At 42.5% G+C, this 19,285-nt stretch overlaps 1 protein-coding gene across 2 annotated transcripts in view; it reads left to right on the top strand.

Moving 5' to 3' along the window:
* The window catches only part of man1a1 (mannosidase, alpha, class 1A, member 1), a 109,912-nt gene that overhangs the window by 37,244 nt on the left and 53,383 nt on the right, over nt 1-19,285 (top strand). For both annotated transcript variants that reach the window (XR_004609014.1, XM_034527143.1), the window contains exons 3-4: nt 9,338-9,453; nt 15,716-15,796. Coding sequence is in view for 1 of the 2 variants with exons in the window: in XM_034527143.1 (XP_034383034.1) it covers nt 9,338-9,453; nt 15,716-15,796 (197 nt within the window). In the remaining variant the exon portion in view is untranslated. The remainder of the gene's footprint in view (nt 1-9,337; nt 9,454-15,715; nt 15,797-19,285) is intronic.

The raw sequence follows: 19,285 nt of genomic DNA, 5'->3' as shown, positions 1-19,285 counted from the left end.
GAAGTGAAAGTATGATTTGTTTTCCGAGCAGTTACTGTGACGCCGCCGCCTCGTACACGAGTGGGTTGCAGAACCTGTTTCACCCATCATGATATATAGCCTCCAGAATAATATCACGTGTGTATATCTTTCTTTTTTCTTTTTTTTTTAAAAGCCTCATGTCCTTTTATACTTTCACCCACATGCTACTCGGGGTGAGCTAATTCACGTAGTTCTTCGGCAGACTTTGGTGAGTCGCTGGGCAGTTGGATGGATCACTAGCTGCAGGCAGTGTGTTGGAGTGAAAGTCTGTGCGATTGGGGCAGGGGGTGGGTGGGTGGGTGGGGGGGTTATTCGCTCAGGCCCAGCCCGCGGTGCTTTAGGAGTCCGTCGACTGAATGGCAGCCTTTGCCACAGATGCCGCCAGGGTTTTCGTGATGATGACCTCATTTTTTCTTTATGTTGTTATTCCCCTCCCGTCTCCTGTGGCCTTGCCTCAATGCCAGAGCTCTCCGTGGCGCTCCTTGCATCCCTTTAGCAGAGTAACGGTATAAAATAGCCGGACAGAATCAAAGTAGGTACCAAGGCCTCCTCGTTCACACTTGACCTTCAAATGTCCGGTTTATGTTGCGCCTTCATTGTAATCCAGGGTTAACGTCAGCTTGGATCGCACGACCACATCAGCTGTTACGGTTTGTTTTTCTTTCTGGTGCCTTTTCATCCCCTTCACTACCATTGTGGAGGAGAGAAGGGTTGCAGCTTAAAGGAATGTATACGTCTCATTTAGTTGCAGAAGCTTCTCCTTTACCCCTAAAGTCAGCATTGTTGCATCATTTCTTGTCATCTCTGAGCTACATGAAAATAATAATGCAAATATATGGCTTGAACCGGATCCTCATTGCAAAGCGAGGCGTCCAGATGCTTTTTAGAACACATTATGCTGTTTCCGTTCAGTTTTCCGCAAGTGTACAGTCACGTCACTTTCCCACGGCTGATTTAATCTTCTAAAATAAGAGCGAGGCATTCACAGCACCGCTAACAGCTTTAGGTTAAAAAATGTCCTTTTTTCAAAGGTCCAAGATGTGAGAATGGGACGGGGTCCATTCAATACCTCTTTTCTATAAAGAAACAAACAAACTGTTAGAGTTCACGTCTCCACCACTAAGCGGACTAAGGCGGACCAGTGTTCAGTGTGATGAAGTTTAGTCCTCTCATTTAGCCACTTTTTACCGCCCTTTTTCAAGACATATAAAAGCTTCAGAATTCACAAGAGGGGTATTCACTGATGTCATTTTATGTAGTAGAACAAAACGTTTAAAAAAAAATCTCTTCAGCTTGCTTTTTTTCACGTCATACAACCCAAAAAAAAAAAACGTCGACATCCAGACGGGGGAACCAGGAAGTTTCATCTCAGGTTTCAGGACTCGCCAGAGGAGCTAAAATATACTGTTAAAATACTGTTATCGTCCACCAGTCCAGAAGCCAAATGTTTTGTGGCGTCTCTGTATTTCCAGACAAGTCATTTCGTTGGTTATGTAATTTGACATTGAGTCCTGGCTGCAGCCTCAGCTCCCACACAGCATTGTGTGTGTGTCTAAATCAGATACTCAATCTCTGTAATTGAAATGGATGGAGTAATTCTGCGCCGGCCTACCCTCGTGTGTGTGTGTGTGTGTGTGTGTGTGTGTGTGTGTGTGTGCGTGTGTGTGTGTGTGAGAGAGAGAGAGAAATGATCCATCACATAAACACACACACCTTGCAACTCTGTGTTGCACACTGAGCCTTTTGTTATAGAGCCTTGAGCCAGCATCCACATTAATTAATCAAACCCGCTCACAGAGCCCGACCAACAATCAGCGCCCATCTCCCTGATGACGACGAACAGGCGCCTCATCGACAGAAGCGCGCCCGTTCACGCACCTCGAAGTCCGCCCGATCCCTGGAAGTTCCCACGCCTGATTTAACGAGGCAGTCGAACCAAAACGATTTCCATAGACGACCTCTTTGCCGTGTGGTGTGTTATCACAGCTTTGCATTAAATCCCCCTTTCTTTTCTTCTTCTTCCCTACCAGTGTCAAACATTTATCAATGCCTTTCACTGTAACCTTGACAAAAAAAGTGTTGCGGCTCGAGTATCCGGCAGCAGAAGCCAATAGGTTAATACACTTTGTGATTGTGTCTTGTGTGTGTTCGTGCGTGCGCATGCTTTCTGCCTACGATAACACGATTAGCTGAGGGCTTAGCCATCACTTTTTACAGTGTAGACTCACCGTGGAGGCGGCTGTTGGGGCTAAATGGGATCACCAGCGGGGCTGAGGGGTGTTCAGACTGGGATCAAATTGCAGGATTAAGGATTAAACCTGGAGTTTGCATTGAGTTATCGTTCCGATATGGGACACGTCGGGAACCCTTTTCTATCTTGAGAACGTTTCCGGGCAGTGAGCTGAGGATGTACTTCAAGAAGGGATTATTTTATTTTTTTATAGAGAATTGCAGTTTTCTTGCTCTTTTTAATATCACTGACACTTTGACTGCTGTCAGTCTCTTGAAGGCTGAGGCTGCTAGTTTTAAGCTAAAGCTGCTGAGTCAGGGTGCAGTGCCAATAATAATTAATCTCACAGTAAAGCTGGAGAGAGAGAGGTTACGATTTCCTTGTCGGGCTAAAGGATCCGTCTTAAAGTTTAGGGCATTATTCACAAAAACAGGTTGCTTTCTCCAAATAGAACTCATATTTTCAGCCGTCGCACAACTATCCTCATTATTATCACGTTGTGTGCTCATTTGCTTGAGGCAAAGCCTTTTTATTGGCTGGTTTGGTCGGCGTGTCAAAGCGAGGCCAGGCCCGACACCGTACACTGTCATTCGCAGAGACCCAACAGGCGAGAATACAGCTATAATAAAGATAATGGGGGACGTGGATTTAATAGAATTATCATAATAGCAGAACTAGTATGTGACTAGTACTAAGGATAAGAGCAGTAGTGGATGTAATAGAATGATAAAAAATAGAATTATGACTGATGGTGATTATTGTAGCAGTGGGTGTTGAGCGGGACTACGGCAACCGGCGCAAACCGTGATCCAGGTGTAACCCCACTGATCCCTGGAAAGGGTGTTGGTAGCAGTAATGGGACATTGATGGAGATGATGGAGATGATGGAGGAGGTGGAGGAGGTGATTGTGTCGTCCCCCGGTAGTCTGGGCCTCCAGCAGCACAACTATAGGAGCTGGTCTGTGGCCCTGCTGGTAGCTATCAGCAGGTCTTTACTTAACTATGATGGCCAATTAAATAAATATTTAAGCTTGGGACTTGGGGCCGAGAAAAGATGGCTGATTATTCCATCAGTCAGTCACGATGCTGCAGAAAGCTTTGTGGGGGGGGCTGAGGGGCTGTGATTTACGCAGCTCTTGTGACCCTCTTGTGACCCGCGGTCGAGACGCGCGGCGGCCGCGAGCACCGCATGAAGAACGAAAGAGACGGGCACGAGCCTCACCGAGGAGCGCCGTGTGACCCGGAGCCGGAGGGTGCGGTCGCGTCGTGCGCGTGATGACATCCACGTGACATTCGCTGTTCTTCGCTCCATGTCCCTTTAAGGCAAAGGACCCCATCCCCCACATCTAGATACTTTATTGCCTCCCACCCACTTAAAATATCAAATCAGTGTGAAGAAAAGCTTTTCATAAGCACAACTGAGCAATACCTCGAGTATGATCTAAAGAGGAAAGTTCATGACTTTATGGGGCTATAGCATACATTCATATCATAACCAATTGATTGGTTTAAGTGATAAGGTATCTATCTTTTCTCGCTCGTGGATGTTGTACGTTTGGTCGATACGTTATTGTGTTGTTCTTTGTGTGTTACGCAGATCTTTTATTGGTGATACTAAGGCCTCGATGAGCTATTCTCGTGGCATCAGGACGTTAGCATATCTCCAATGCGGCTTCAAGCTATCGGTAAACGGTAAAAAACAGCGGATGTAAGAGAATGAACAGACATGAAGATGGGAACCGTATGCAGGATGAGCAGAGCAACACAATGAATTAAAATGTGCTGAAAACACATTTAAACACACTTCAAAATACGGCTTACATTCGGGGGAAGCGATTTATAAAAATTTAAATAAAGAAAAAGGGATCAATGCAGACGTATTGCTTAATCCCTCCCAGGAAGGCACACGGTTAAAAACTGTTATTCCATCTGCTTTTTAGAGATGAATAAGTATAGTTCATGTTTGCAATTTGACCTCTGTCAACTGTGTGTGTGTGTGTGTGCGTGTGTGTGCGTGTAACATCACATTGTTAGTCGCTCTCAATCACTCATGCACGCACCCACAACAACGTCACAGATTACAGCTCGTGTCTTTGCTGCCTGATTGCGTTAAGTGAAGGTTATTTTGTTCTGAACAACCAAACAATGTATCACTCCTCTGACTGACTGACACACACACACACACACACACACACGCACACACTGCAGCGTGGGAAGGAGTGCAATGAATCGATGTCGCGATTGACCAGTCATCCACACTTATAGTTGAACCAGCTAATACTTGTGTTTTTAGCACCAAAATGTTGGAGAATAACACTTTGTACATGACATACTATTGGTGTGTGTGTGTGTGTGTGTGTGTGTGTGTGTGTGTGTGTGTGTGTCTGGCATCTGCCTATGTCAGTGACAAATGAAGCATGGGGGGCTTTCCTTTCCTCCATCGTTCCCCTCTTCACCCATTTTCTGTTCGAGGTAGAAACTGAGGAAGGAAGGAAAAGAGAAAAAAGCAAAGAGGACGAGGATGGATGTAGCAATCAAAGGAAAGGAAAAGGAGATAAAGAGGGACAACAGGAGAGAAGAAGAACAGAATGGTTCTGAAAAGACAAAGTGAATAAGGAGAACCGATGGATGGACAGCTGAGTGTAGGAAGAGCAACAACTAAATGTATTGTGTTTCCTGGCGCACAGCAATGGAGGGACTTCTGTTCGCTAATGACTTTTGGACCTTCTGTCTCACATTTGTTTTCCCTGCCATGCCTCTCCCATCCATCCTTATTCTTTGCCTGCCAACAGAACGGTAATGATGCTTCTTGTCTTCCGAGGACGCCAGCTCTTTCCTTGTTCATCTTCCCATCCATCTCTCCCATCTTTTTCCTCCCGTGTTCGGCTTTTATTGTCAAAAAGGACGAGCATCACACAACCCTTGTTTTCTATTTTGTCATTTAATGCATTTTCTACAGATCCTCTCGGATGACACGATGAAGACAAAAAAAAAAGAATTTTTTTTTTAATTAACTTTTTTAAATTTTATATATATATATATATATATATATATATATAAATGTAAATAAATAAATAAACAATAAAAAGTCTCATAAAAAAAATATATATATTTCTTCATATGGTGCGCTCACACAAGGCAGGGAGAAAATATTCAAATCGGAGAAGGCGACCCTGGAGATCACACAACATTGAGATCCCAGTTCGTGGTTTTCTGGAATGGCGTGTTATTTTTCTTTTTCCCATATATACAAATTCTCCCGCTGTGACAAGCCTACCAACTACAGCAAGTATCACACGGCCTGTCCTCTCCTACTGCTCTATAATAATATTGCATTCTTTTTGTAACACACTTTTCATTCAAAAGAATCTCCCACAGAGCCAGTACATACAGTATGTTGCACACGTGGACATCCAGGTGTGCATGGGTTTAAGAACGGTTTTACTGAAAGCACAGGAATACATTCAGCTCAGCAACACAACTGCATGCTGCAGGCGGTTTTAGTCAACGCTTTCTTCCCGAAGGACCCCTGAGCTGACCCAAGTGCCTGCATGAGCTTTACTGATCGTAACCAAGCATTAACCTCTCACACAATTCAAGCCTCCATTGCAGATACACACATGCCAGGTGAATAAAGGAAATTATTAACAATCAATAAAAATAATAAATAAATGAAAATATTGGGGGTCAATGTCCAGTTCCTGTTATTGTGTTCATTGTGATCAGGGCCCCACACATAGTTAAAAAAACTCTAATAAAAAATAAATAGCCGACAGTGATTTAACACGGTCATGAACGCTGTCCTGAATAAAAAGGTTTTTAGGCTTGTCTTAAAAGAGTCCAGTGTCTGTGCTCCGTCTTTATAGAAGCATCCGAGCCCCTCTCCTCCGCCTCCTCCTCCTCCTCCTCCTCCACCTCCTCCTCCCCCTCCTCCTCCTCCTCCCGCTCCGCGACCACTTGTGCTTTACAGAAGCATCACAGACGCTGCCCTCTGCTGAGCCATCTGCCGCCTCACCATGCTCTCTGTTGCAAACAGAAACAAACTCCTCGGCAGCGCCGCACCTCCGAGATCGTTGGACTCTGCTCTCACAACCTCGTGGGCTTCTGCTTTAATCCTGTCTCCGTTTTTATAGTCCCCACCCTCCATCTGGACGATAACACGAATGGATCTGGTGACGAGCTGATCTGAGCAGATTTCTGGACAAGCTGTCACCCAAATGTTAGAGATCATTTGTAATCTCTGTGATCAGTGTCATCTGAAAGAGCAATTAGATTTAATGCCACATGTGAAAGCGGCAAATCCATCCCATTGGGCGAGCTGGAGCCAGCTAATGTTTGGCATTTAGCTTTAAAAATTATTTGAACGATTAATTAATATGCAGGTATCTATTTGTAGAGATTATTTGACTTATTTCAGCTTCATACAACAGAATTTGAATGTTTTCCTTTCCCTCCATCTTTCATAGTCGATTACAAACAGAACTAACTAGAAACCTGTTAGGTGGGAATGCAACAGCCACTGCTGTAATGTCCCCCCCCCCTCATTTAATATATTCAGGTGTCTGCACCGGCTCTGTGCAGGTGAGCGCATCAGCTCAGACTCACAGGTGTAACCGTGACTCAAAGCTTTTATTTAGGCTCTGAGTCTTTGTTTTCGACAATCTGCGTATAAACCTGAGATTGACCCCTTCCCCCCCCAAAAAATAACAAAAACAAACACAGTGCAGCAGGAGGCGGTTCAGAGTAGTGAGTGATGAGTAAGCAAGCAGCCAATGGCCGTATAAAGCGGGCAAGAAAAGGTGAGTCACCGCAACCACGAGAGGCCCTTGAGCGTGCAGCCATAACCGGGCACCCACAACATGTTGTGGTTCGCTGCAGCAGAGAGGTGAGCCGCGTACAGACACCGAGGTGCACGGTCATATGCACACGCGTGAGCGATTGCATATGTCTCACATTTTTCTTTCCGTGAGCGTTGTCATGTTACTCATACTACTCCCACTGAATCACTCGCAAGGTTTTAGCAGAAAACAATATTTCTCTTTCAAAGAACATAAATGTGTTCAGGATGTCAAACTGTGGCAGATTTAAGATGAATTGAACTCCAACATGAATACTGTGAATTACATTATAACAATTTAAATATAGAAATGTGTCCCGTTGCAGTATATCGAGAGGAATAATGATGTGTATATAACCAGCTGTATGTCTAATAATACTACTACTAATTTAAGTTTGTTTCAAAATAAAAAAACGTAAAGATATTTCATGTAAACACGTGTATCCTTTACAAATGCCACACAACTTTCCACAAGTCGTTCCTTTCCGCTGTACCGTTAGTATTAGTATTCTGGTTGCTCTTTGACCGTCTGCACCCCACACACACACACACACACACACACACACACACACACACACAGGGTGAGCAGGGAGGGGGAAGGAAGCACAGCGACAAGACAATGGACGGGAGGAGAGTGTCTTGTCCTCTGGCCGTCGCTCTGGGGGCTTCACTGGTGTGAAAATGTGAGAGGGATAGAAAACAGGAAGGACAAGTGACTCCCAACAGTAACTGGATCTGCTGACACCTCGGGTCACATGCTCGCTCTTTCTACGCACAAGGCTTGAGGCTTTGACGAGACATTCAACTTGTTTGCGTTTGGTCCATTTCTGATTGATTTCACACATCGATTGTGGAATTCAAATGGCAAATTTGGATGTCGATTTCCGCCACACCTATGCATGATTCTCCCCCTTTACGTTCTTATTATTGTCACGTCATTCCTACGTTCCTCTTCTAAAAGCATTCGTTGGCTATCGGGATGGCCGTCGCTTTGATGTCTGTAAATTAAGTACGGTGCTGGCGGCTGGAGGAGATTAGCTTAGTTTAGCATAAAGGCTGGGAGCAGGGGGGAGGACAGCTGGCCTGGCTCTGTCCGAAGTAAGAGAATGCACTTGGCAACACCCAAAGAGTGACTTAACTCGCACCGTTTCTCATTGGTTAAAACCGTTGTCGTTAAAGAAATGTTTTCCAGACACGGCGTGAGCACAGTGCCACCTCTGATGGACAACAGTGGCCCTCTGCCTGCAGCTGATGATTCAGAGTTGTGTGTAATAGAAAGCTTTTAGCAGCCTTTGCATCCTCCCACTACTTAATGGAAATAAACCCACAGATGTACACAATAACAAACCGGCCTCAGCTGCATCATTGGTTGTCATCTCGACTCCGCACATCATTTTTAAACTCTGTCTTGTACGACTCTGACTAGTTGTTCTGTTGTTATCACTGTTTCAGTGGTCTTTCCTCTTGTTTTTCTTCCCATATCTACTCCCCTGTAGAGCCGCTCTCCTTCCGCTGATGCATTAATGTCCTGCTCCTTGTTCTTTTTTCTTCACCTCCATATCTTCAAATATCCTTTTTTTTTTGTCTTTTCCTGTCCCGTCTCTAAGTGGTCAGATGAGGTCTTGTGTTTATAACAAGTATGTTTGGACAAAAAGCTTTGCTGAGGGATCGGAGTAGCATGTTTAATGATTCATTGAGCTCCCTGGATCACACACACACACACACACACACACACACACACACACACACACACACACACACACACACCACACACACAGGCCGAGGCGTCTGGTAGTGTTGGATTCGTGAAGGTTTGGGTAATGACGGCGCTGGTTTTGTGTGTCTTCCCTCCTGCTATGAGGCTAATCGCTGGAGATGAGCAATACTCCCGACGTTTCATTAGTGGCAATAATCTCTCACCATCTGTCGAGCCAAATAAATTATTCAACCTCCAAACATAACTCTTCACTTCTACTGTTTGTTCAGCGCTTTTCCCAGCGGTTGTCATTCATACTCCATAAAAGGAGCGGTACGCTGACTAACTAGCTTTAAACATTCGAGTGAGCGTCTTCGGAGTTTGTGCTTATTTTGAGTCAAACTTTAAGGTGGTTGTTTTGGTTTAATCCAGCTTCCTTCACAGATTTTTATGATTTATGAGATGATGTGAAACACTCCTTTGAAGACACAACCATGTGTATTGACACATTCTGTAATCTATTTCTAACCTTTCAAATCTATTTCTTTTGCAGGCAGTATAAAAGGAGCGACAATAGTGGACGCTCTGGATACCCTCTACATCATGGAGATGTTTGAGGAGTTTGATGCTGCCACTGACTGGATAGAGAAGAACCTCGACTTTAATGTGGTAAGTGTGTGTGTGTGTGTGTGCATCTCTTCCACTTATTCCACTATGCGTGTGCGTGCTTGCATTAAAGTCGTAAGCAGTAATGGACTTCTGTATGGATCCATTAGACATGTTTTTGGCTCTTTGCCCCTCTGAATTTTATTGCGTTGTGGAAGTGCAATCAAAGTCAGTATTCTCATTTCCTGTCCACACACACACACTTCTGTGATTCCTGGGGTAATGTGCATTGTCTCACGATATGAAAAATCCTTTATTTACATATTTTTTGTTGGGCTCAAAGTGACTGTTTTGATTAAAAATCCAATGTTTTTTTCAATAACGTTGATAATGCATGAAGTGGCTTGTTAGCAGCAGAGCCCATTTGGAGCCCGGATAATTATCTCTTACAATGTAATCATCTCGGCATCAGAAAATTACATTACGTTTTTAAATTATGTCATTAAGGAAAATTTATCAAATTGAAATATTAAAACGCCGAGCAATTTTGAGCATATTATGCTCATTACATTATGTCTTGATTGTACTAATAATCATCTGTTTATAATGCATTTATGAGCACTAGTTAGAGAATCCTCTGATTGGTGTTTGGTCTCTGGATCAAATACAATTTGAATATAATGGTTTCCTATGTTTATTACTTACTCTTGTTTAAAAAATGTGCCTCAACATTTTCAAATTGGGGTTGTGTAACACACTCAACTGTCAATGACTCATCTTAGAAAAGGGGGAAGCCTAAGTGCAGCAACATTAAGGCCTTTTTTCATCCAATTGCTAACCGTAGTTTTTTTTCAGACTATATCACAAACAAGAGCATCCATTTCAACATATTCCAACAAGTCCAAAACTGTAAACATGACTCAAACTGTAAGTAAGTGGGAAGCACATTATGTTTTTAGTCCTTCGCATCTAAAAATGTTACAAACGGCAGAAACTCAGAGAGGCAGACAGGTGGTGATCTAGATTTTGGGATTCAAGCCAAACTATGTTGCTTGCAAGTGCTGGTGGGAAAGCATGTGGTCCAGGACGTTGACTAATGAACAGCATCATATGACAAACTATGAACAACATTGTTGATTTCTGTGAATCACCATTGCAGAAATATTAGTTTTAGTTCACCTTCAGTTACTTATGTGTCAGACGCTGTGTGCATATCTTTTGTTGTTCACATATCTTTGATTGCATCATGACTGAGTCGTACGTCCAATAGCTCGACTTGAAAGGCCTTCTACCCTTGACGTCAATTATTCAAGTCTCTATTGACTGTATTATGGCAGAGAGTCAAGGCTTTGGCAAAATCAATGTTGTTCATCATCATGAGGACTCACACACACACACACACACACCCACACACACACACACACACACCATGGTGAAAAATAAGTCCTAAATCCTACAAAATATGATTTTCTTTCTTTCTGCCAGTGCCTGTACCTCCATCCAAAACAGTGTTGAACACCAGGAGTCGAGTTTTCATTGAAACAACATTATGATTGATGTTTAACTGCTTAAACTTAATAGGAGCACACAAGGACAAATTGCCTCAAAGTTTCCATGTGAACGGTTGCTGATAATTAATGTCAAATTTTAAAAAGCTTTGTTTTCAACGAGGTCTGGTGCAGTGCTCACTCCACATAAAAAACAGCGGCCTGCCTATGCCTCGATTTATTGTTGGCCTCAAATATGAAGTATTGTAGTCAAAAAGACCTTTAGATCAACTTTAAAGCTACTATATGGAATGTTCTGAAATGTTTGTGATTAATTACACCGGTGGTCATTAAGTGAACTGCACTGAACTGCTCGCATGCTCTCCATAGGTGGGAGCATGCATCCATCGGCGCAACACATTACAATAATATCATAAGAAAAAAAGTTACTGTCTGTATTGTTTCTATATACTTCATCAGCTAAGGTTACGAAGCAACCAATGCTAGATTCACGCCGTGTAGCTAAGTTACAGCTAGCTGGCTTAACCATGGTTCACGTTAGCTGGGGAATAAATGGCCAAAGCTAGCCAACTAACATATTTAGAGATAGATATAGTTAGATTTTGCTAGCCATGACGTTAGCAAGAAGCAAGCTACGGTTAGCCCGCTAGCTTTAACGTTGCCTTTGTAACTTTAGTTGATGAAATAATTTGCTAACGGCAAGCTAGCCAATTTATTAGCAAGACGTTCCCCGGGAATCTGGAGGAACTAACTGATGTTATTCACTCAAGCCGGTATTTTGCTACGTTAGTGACACACTGGGAGTTGTGGGAGCAGAAGAAAGGCAAGGCACTCTGGAGCGTCCATAAAATCCTTTTACACACATTGAAAACAGAAGGTCTCCGTTTTTAAGTTAAGTAACATTCGGTTCACACATCAACACATGCAAGTTGTTTCATACTGTATTAATAATAATAATCCATTTAATTTATATAGTGCTTTTCTAGATACTCAAAGACACTTTACATTATACACCGTAGACACAGCTACGGGGAGCAATGCAGGGTTAAGTGTCTTGCTCAAGGACACATCGACTAGGGCGGGGATTGAACTGCCAACCCCTTGATTGAAAGACGGGCATGCTAACCACTGACCCATAGTCGCCCAGTATTGTACCTTTAATCCTCCTTACTGTACTGTATGCAAAACCCATTCACATGTGGAGACACCTCTGCAATCCCCTGTGCATAATCCATTCCTGCCTCACTGACAGTATTTAGCAGCAGTCGTCCCGTCACTCAAACAGCATGGTCACAGCAGGAGGCCCAGTGTTTTCTCCTCCGCTCTGTTCATTTGCTTCAGTGGCATACTGCTGAGCCTTGAAGCTACCTTTGATGCTCCTCACTTTCTGCATATGCTTTAGGATAAGTGCTTTTTATTGGCCAGGCAGTTGTTGTGAAACCACCCTGGGAAAGGACGATTTAAATCGCTCAAGAATAATTTTTTGTGTGCCCGTAAAGAAACGGTAATTATTTTTTAATGAAAATTGTTTTAGACATTCCTCCATACTTACTTGGGAGGTTTATCTGAAAGATTTCAAACAAACAAAAACAGACTATCTCGTCTGACAGCGTGACAATCGTCCTGGAATCGTCCTGGAATCACAAAACTGATGTTATGTCTTATGAACAACTATAAACTGTTGTGGCTCGAATGAAATGATCCAGGAAAGTAAATCTTTAAACATTCTCAGAAAAGATTTAATAGTTGTAAATGCCGCCATTGCCCTGGAGGTTGAAGGGGCCTTTTAAAGTGATTTGGAGACAAAGAAAAGAGGGATGAAAAAAAGAAAGAAGAAAAACACACAAAAAAATGTGACAGTAAAGGACAAAGGTTCATTCACTAACAAAGGGGATTGTTTGAGACTTATGAATACAGAAGTGGTGACAGTAGCCAGGAGTGTTTGTCTCTGGACACTTTGCCAACAGTAACAGAGAGTAACAGATGGAGAACAGAGGGAATACAGATATCTTTACGAAACATGTTTACATCAATACAACAGTCCCAAAGCAAAAGAGCACACGGTTTGATGGCTTTGAATTGTCAGTAAACACACACACACACACACACACACACACACACACACACACACACACACACACTCGCACTAGCATGCCAACATACAGTTTAATGACAGCAGTAGCCAGTGGAAGAAATAGCTTCGCCAAACGTGTGTGCTGTTCATAACTGCTGTGTGAACATTTTCTCCTGCTGAACTGTGGGCTAAAGATGGTTTGTACATTTGTAATGCAAAACGAACCTGCGCACCACATACTGATTGGTTCTCACAGGAATTAAAGAGGAGCGGAGGAAAGAAAGAGCTGCTGGCCAAAAAAGTTAATTGTGAAACCATTGAGGCACAAAAGTCTCTTTTTAAGATAAATTTGGGAATTAAATTGGATCGATCCGGCACTTTCCGCATGAGCCAAGGGGAGTTTAATCCAGCTGTCTGGCCATTACAGCTTTTATTATTTTGATCATCAAAGAATAAATGGTTTTGTTATGACTCGGAATTTGTATCTACATCCGATACAAAAATGGTTATTGACGAATTTGTGATGATGCGATTCAGAGCCCATTTTAAATGGAACATGGCTTCAGTAACCAGGAGGAGTTGGGCCCAGTTTGGGTCACTACCCTTGTGCCGGCTGAGCCGTCGGCATTACTGTGATCTCAGACTTCTTTGGCTTTCTGATACGCATCAGTTAACCTGCACACCCCTAGTTACTTATCAAAAGCGTAGCTTGCATGACTTCAGCATTACTCTCTGCTCTTCTAGGGTTAATGGCTGAAATAGTGTTTTGCCCTTCATCTGATCTCGAACCTGACAAGATAGTGCAGCCCGACACCTCATTCAAGAGTCCCACTGCAGGAGCCATACAGGTCACGATGCCATTTTATTCCTACACAAGCAGCTACGCAACACCTTTTTAGATCTATTTAAAGGGAAAGAGTAAGTGCACAGGGTTTATAGCGTCCCTGAGACTCCCTCTCTCATAACTCAAACACTCTGAAACACAACTCGCGATCATAAGCTACAAAGAGCGGGGGTCTCAGAAAAAGGAAATCTCATGAATTTTCTCTTCGGAGAAAAATATATGTTTAGGTTGCTTTTCTTGTGTCTTTTTTTGTGAAGCTCTAAGATCAGCAGATACAGTTTGTCCGTTGGCACCTAACAAGTAGACCCCCCCTCCTTTTTCTAAATAAATAGATCATAAGATACACTTTCACCCAAAGAGGTCTACTCTGGTGATTATCTCATCGATTCATCTTGCTGTAGCCCCTTAATTAGCTCTCTGTTAGGAAAAGGCTGTGCTCAATCAGTTTCCTGGGCTTCCTTTAATGGATATAACGCTGCAACATCAGGAAACTTCGTCGAGGCCCCTTGCAGGAACGAGATAACGTCACACAACTGCTGACTCATGCGACTGCAGGGTCATTGTCCGGCAGTTTGAAGCGCTAATGGGCTGCTACAAGCAGAGACTGCGGGGAAAACAGCTCGAAAGCACTGAATAATGAAGCTGAAATGTTTCGGTTTCACTCCTCATTTAGACGGAGTGAAACAATTGTGTTCTTTTGCATTTCGGCACGTTGTGGAGAAAATAATTAATATTTAAATAGGAAGAATTAGCAACACAGTCCAACTACTCAATCAATCATCCAGACTTCTGGAGGAGGGGGGTGACAGGACACATTTTGTCTGGCTTATAATTTGTTTTTCCGCAGGACGGATTCTATTGTCCTATCTCTGGTCGACAGCAGAGACTTATGAGAGCTGTCAGTCAAGCACAAAAAACTTCATCTGACTCAGGAATCTGTTCATAAAGACGCAGAGAAAGGGAGAGATGAGGCTTCCATTGTTCTGTTGCTGAGACAAATGCTTTACAAACTTTCATTTTTAGTCATTATTTGTCCCATTCCCTCTGCCAAAAACTGTTTAGAAACAGAGGCATTGTATTTTTAGATGGGCCACACTTTATCACTGCCATTTAAGGCAATGGTTGGTATCGAGGATTCATTTTTTTTTTCTTTTTACTTTGGGGGAAGTGAAGCCCTTTACTGCTGACAGATTGGAATAAGAGTGCTTGCCATCAGCATTTACTTCTTATTTGTATCAACTCTTAAAACAAATCTGCTGATGAACCAAACAGAGTAACTCCAAATGTTGTACATGCATCCATAACTATAATTTAGTATCTACAGCTGTGCTAGTAGCTCTGTGAGGGCCGTGTTTGGGCACAGCGGTGCTTGGAGCTAAATGTTAACGGCCGCACGCCAACATGGTCGAAAGGACAAATCTAGCATGCTGATGTCCCAGCAACTAGCATGTTACCGCGTTCATCACCTCAGTGTGTGTTGCTAATAAGCACAAAAACGCAAAGTATAGCTGAGGCTCATGGGAACGCCAACACTTTTGGAGGGAAAGTCGATGGGGTCACCGTTGTGATTACCAATCCTTATTTGGGAGTCAACATTTCATGGCAATCCATCAAACCGTTCTAACGGAGATGTTTCAGTCAGGGCCATCGTGATGGAAGCAACCAACATCGCCATCTGTTGACCCACTGTTGATTCTATGTCGTGACTGTGGAAAGCCCACGTCAATCTAACCCCAGCTGAAGTGAAACAGGATCCAGGAACATTTCTGTACCGAGTCTGAGCTTTCCTGTTGCACACTTTGTAGGAGGATGCATTTGTATTCATGGGCACCGCTTCTGTAAGTGCTCCTCCTCTCATATATATATATATATTTGTTTTGTCTTTGTTCCCCGCTGCAGAATGCAGAAGTGTCTGTGTTTGAGGTGAACATCCGGTTCGTTGGAGGTCTGCTGTCCGCCTACTACCTGTCTGGGAAAGAGGTAAGAAACGTACCGAGGCCCCGTGAGTAGGAAGGGTGGCGGAGATTGATTGCTCGAATGGGTGCTTTTATGTAGTCGACATCTTTTAGTAATATTTTAATATTTTATAACCCGTGCAGATTCATGTATTCCATTAGCGGGTGCCAAGATACGTTCTCTTTTGAGTGCGGGTCTGTCTCTCTTTGAGTTCGATACCAATTAGGGTTGAACACACTGTGTAGTTGAAGACGGCTGCCCTGAAATTTTGTTCCTCTTAGTTCTTGAATTATGTACTGGATGCGCATTTGAATCTAAGCACACAAAAAACTCAATAGAGTATCAGGTTCTTTATTTTTTTTCCACAGGAATGTCCTTGCACAATCTTGGATAAATCAAAGGATATTCAAAACTGCCATTAATTCAATGTTGCACTTTTAAAAGATTTCCTTTTTTTTTAAGTAAGAGGGAAAAGAAAGTTGGTACTCCATCAGCCTTGGGGTGTAAGAAGTGTGGAAATATTCCTTCCAGGCTTGCCTTGTATTCAGGAAAGAGACATTCAGCGGGTCTTCTCAGTCTACTCGGAGTGCCAGTCTGCCACGACGTGCGAGTGCATATGTGAATCAACTTAGTGACAAAAGGCTGTGAACGTGACATCAGCAGGGTATTGCATTCAGATCCACTCAATATCTTTTCTCCTTTCCGTCTTTTAATTTAAACCTGGTACCTGCAAAGTATTCTTTTGAAAACAGTAAAGGTGTTCAGAGTCTTATTTACATTTTTTTCGACTGTCACAAGAGGGATTTCGCTCCGCTTCACTTTTATCTTCACTGCTGTCGACGCTTCTGCTGCGATCTGATCTTTGAAACGCATACGCAGATAAACAGGATGTCCTAATCTACAGCATCATCGTGGCGGTTAGCGAACCAGAAGTTGAAGAAGCTGAGTGCTTCTTTATTACCAGGGAGAGTGTGGGGCGGGGCTAACACTGGGAGCGAAACCAACCTCAAAGAGCATTTCCCGACACGCAGAGAATTTCTGATTTGTCATAGGCTGCATGTTGGGGCTGCGGCTTAATTCTGCCAACGGTGATAATAACACTAACAGGAACAGTAGTCATTATTGAAAGAACACTCACTAAAGCAAAGTTGTAAAATGAGAATTGTCAACGAGTTCAAAGTTGTGCCGCACTACTTTATTTCTCTTTTGTCGACATCTAACGGCAGAAAATCTATCTTAAGTCTATTATTCAGTCATGATTTTCAGTAACTTAAAGTCACAATGTGACACAAATCATTTCGACTCAAATGTTTGTGTCTCCACAATCATTTCAAACCTAAACGAAACTTTAAGTGTGCCTGAAATATATTTAGCAGTAATGCTGCAACTAAAAAAGTATTTACGTTGTCAATTAACCTGTTGATCCTTTTCAGGTTTAATTGATTAATTTGGTTTGTAAAATGTTGGTGGTTTTGTCCGGCTAAAAGTATGAAAAGTCCGAATAAATCCAGTTTACTCTCACATAAAGACGAGAGAGAAAGAAAAGAAGCACATTTTGCTTCGAGCGATTCATCTGTGAGATCATTGTTCGCCATGTGATGAAGTCTCAATCGAGACCGGTTTGCTCATCTTCATTCATGTTATTATTATTAATATTCTTATTATTATTATTTGTTTGCTTGAATCTTGTCTTGATTCCAAGGCAGGTGAACCACAATTTGAATGTGCGCACTTAGTCAAACCAGTGAAATCCATTTTGGGGTTTTTCAGATGAACAACTTCTTTCACATGCTGAGGTTCAACATGTGAAACCAGGGCTTTAAGCACACTCCTGATAAACAACTCTTACACGTAGTGGAGCTCTACTGCAGATACATTTATGGGCCTGATATTTCTTTCAAATAATAAAACGGACTAATTGAACACTGGTCAGGCATTATATAACTCTGCATTTCGGAGTTGGCAGAGGGAGCGAGAGGGCGAGAGAGCCAGGCTTTCAACGACCACAGCATGTAACCTCATCCGCTCAGGAAGGTGGGAGGTAAACGATGTACAGAGAGATGAATAAAATGAAAGGCTTCCAGTTCCCTTACTAATCAAAGATAAGCGCTTCAAGGAGGCAAGAACAGAGACGGGAAAGATGGCAGCGGGAGACAAAGACGGAAAAATAAGTAGGAAGGACGAAGTTGTCTGGGAAGAGAAGGAAACCTGAAAGAAGTATGGAGGAAGGTGATGATTGTCGGTGGAAAGGAATTGAAGAATAAGTGTGTGGTGTGGATTTATGATACAGCTAGGAAGTTAAACATACATTTGGGATTAAGAAAAAAGGGGGGGAAAGGGAATTAATTTTAAAAAAGGGAAATTAAAAAGGCCATAATTGTAAAGAAAAGAGGACTGGAGAGTGAAAATGTGACAAATGTAAACTTAAGCTCATCCCCTAATAATATTATTAATGGTAACTCGTCAATATGATCAATATCCATTGTTATTATTTATTGATTTTATTCTGTTTTGTATAAGTAGTTTTCGACAGGTAAACTACACACAAATCAGTGAAGTCCATTCTCCAAATTTATTTCAGAATGTTTGAGTTTTCCTCGTTCAGAAGTGGAACCAGTAAGACCAGTGCTTGAGAGACAGAGCGAGAACAAAAAGGGAAGATTTGATGATATCAAGGCAGGAAGCAATAACGCATAAACGTATAGTCACCTTAAACACAACGAAACCCTCAAGTCATGTTCCTTCATGAAGGGATTGTGCATTAACGGATCCTTGCTGTGAAAGATATGCATTCAAAATTCACTGTAAGAGGAGGATTTCATCCTCCATCCAAACCCTTACTTCTGGATTGATTATAATAAACAACAATGCTGATACTTGATGGTGATGAAAAGTAATCCCAATCTCCTTTAGTTTTCTGACAGTAATCTGGTGATGGCATGGATGAGTATCCCAGCTGCCCCCTCATCCCTTACAACCACCCAGATTAAAGTGAAAGACCGGTCACTGGAGAGCCAAAGCAGGGGCTCGAATCTCAGGTGTCTCATGGAACTCATTCAGACACAGCTGCAAGGATTTTAAATCTGAATAAAAAAGATAAAGGGTTTGAGGAGGGGACCGAATTAGGAGCATGAACTGCAGATGTTATCAATGATCCCATTGTCTGCTTTGACAGAAAGGCTTTTCTTTTTTTAAATGTTATTCCAGCTGGTGACTTTACCGCTGAGGGTGTCAACACTTTAAATCACAACAGATCTTGCTTCTGTTCGCCTACCGCAAGTACAGGAACGGTCAGGGACAACATGATCATTACATTGTGTTTAAATCTGATGTGCCAGCACCTCATTAATTCCAGTTTATGCAAAAACATCCTCGTGATACGGATAACTGAGACTTTTCCGACTAATGAAATGATACATTTAAGATGAAATGAAGGAATTTATCAATCATGACATAACATATGCATAAAATAATACAGTGAACAGATACTTTGCCACTTACTGCTGGTCCGCT

Source organism: Cyclopterus lumpus, chromosome 24 (genome assembly GCF_009769545.1).
Source record: "Cyclopterus lumpus isolate fCycLum1 chromosome 24, fCycLum1.pri, whole genome shotgun sequence".
NCBI lineage: Eukaryota > Metazoa > Chordata > Actinopteri > Perciformes > Cyclopteridae > Cyclopterus > Cyclopterus lumpus.
Note: the sequence above shows the minus strand (reverse complement) of the source record. Positions and strands in the feature narration are given on the sequence as shown.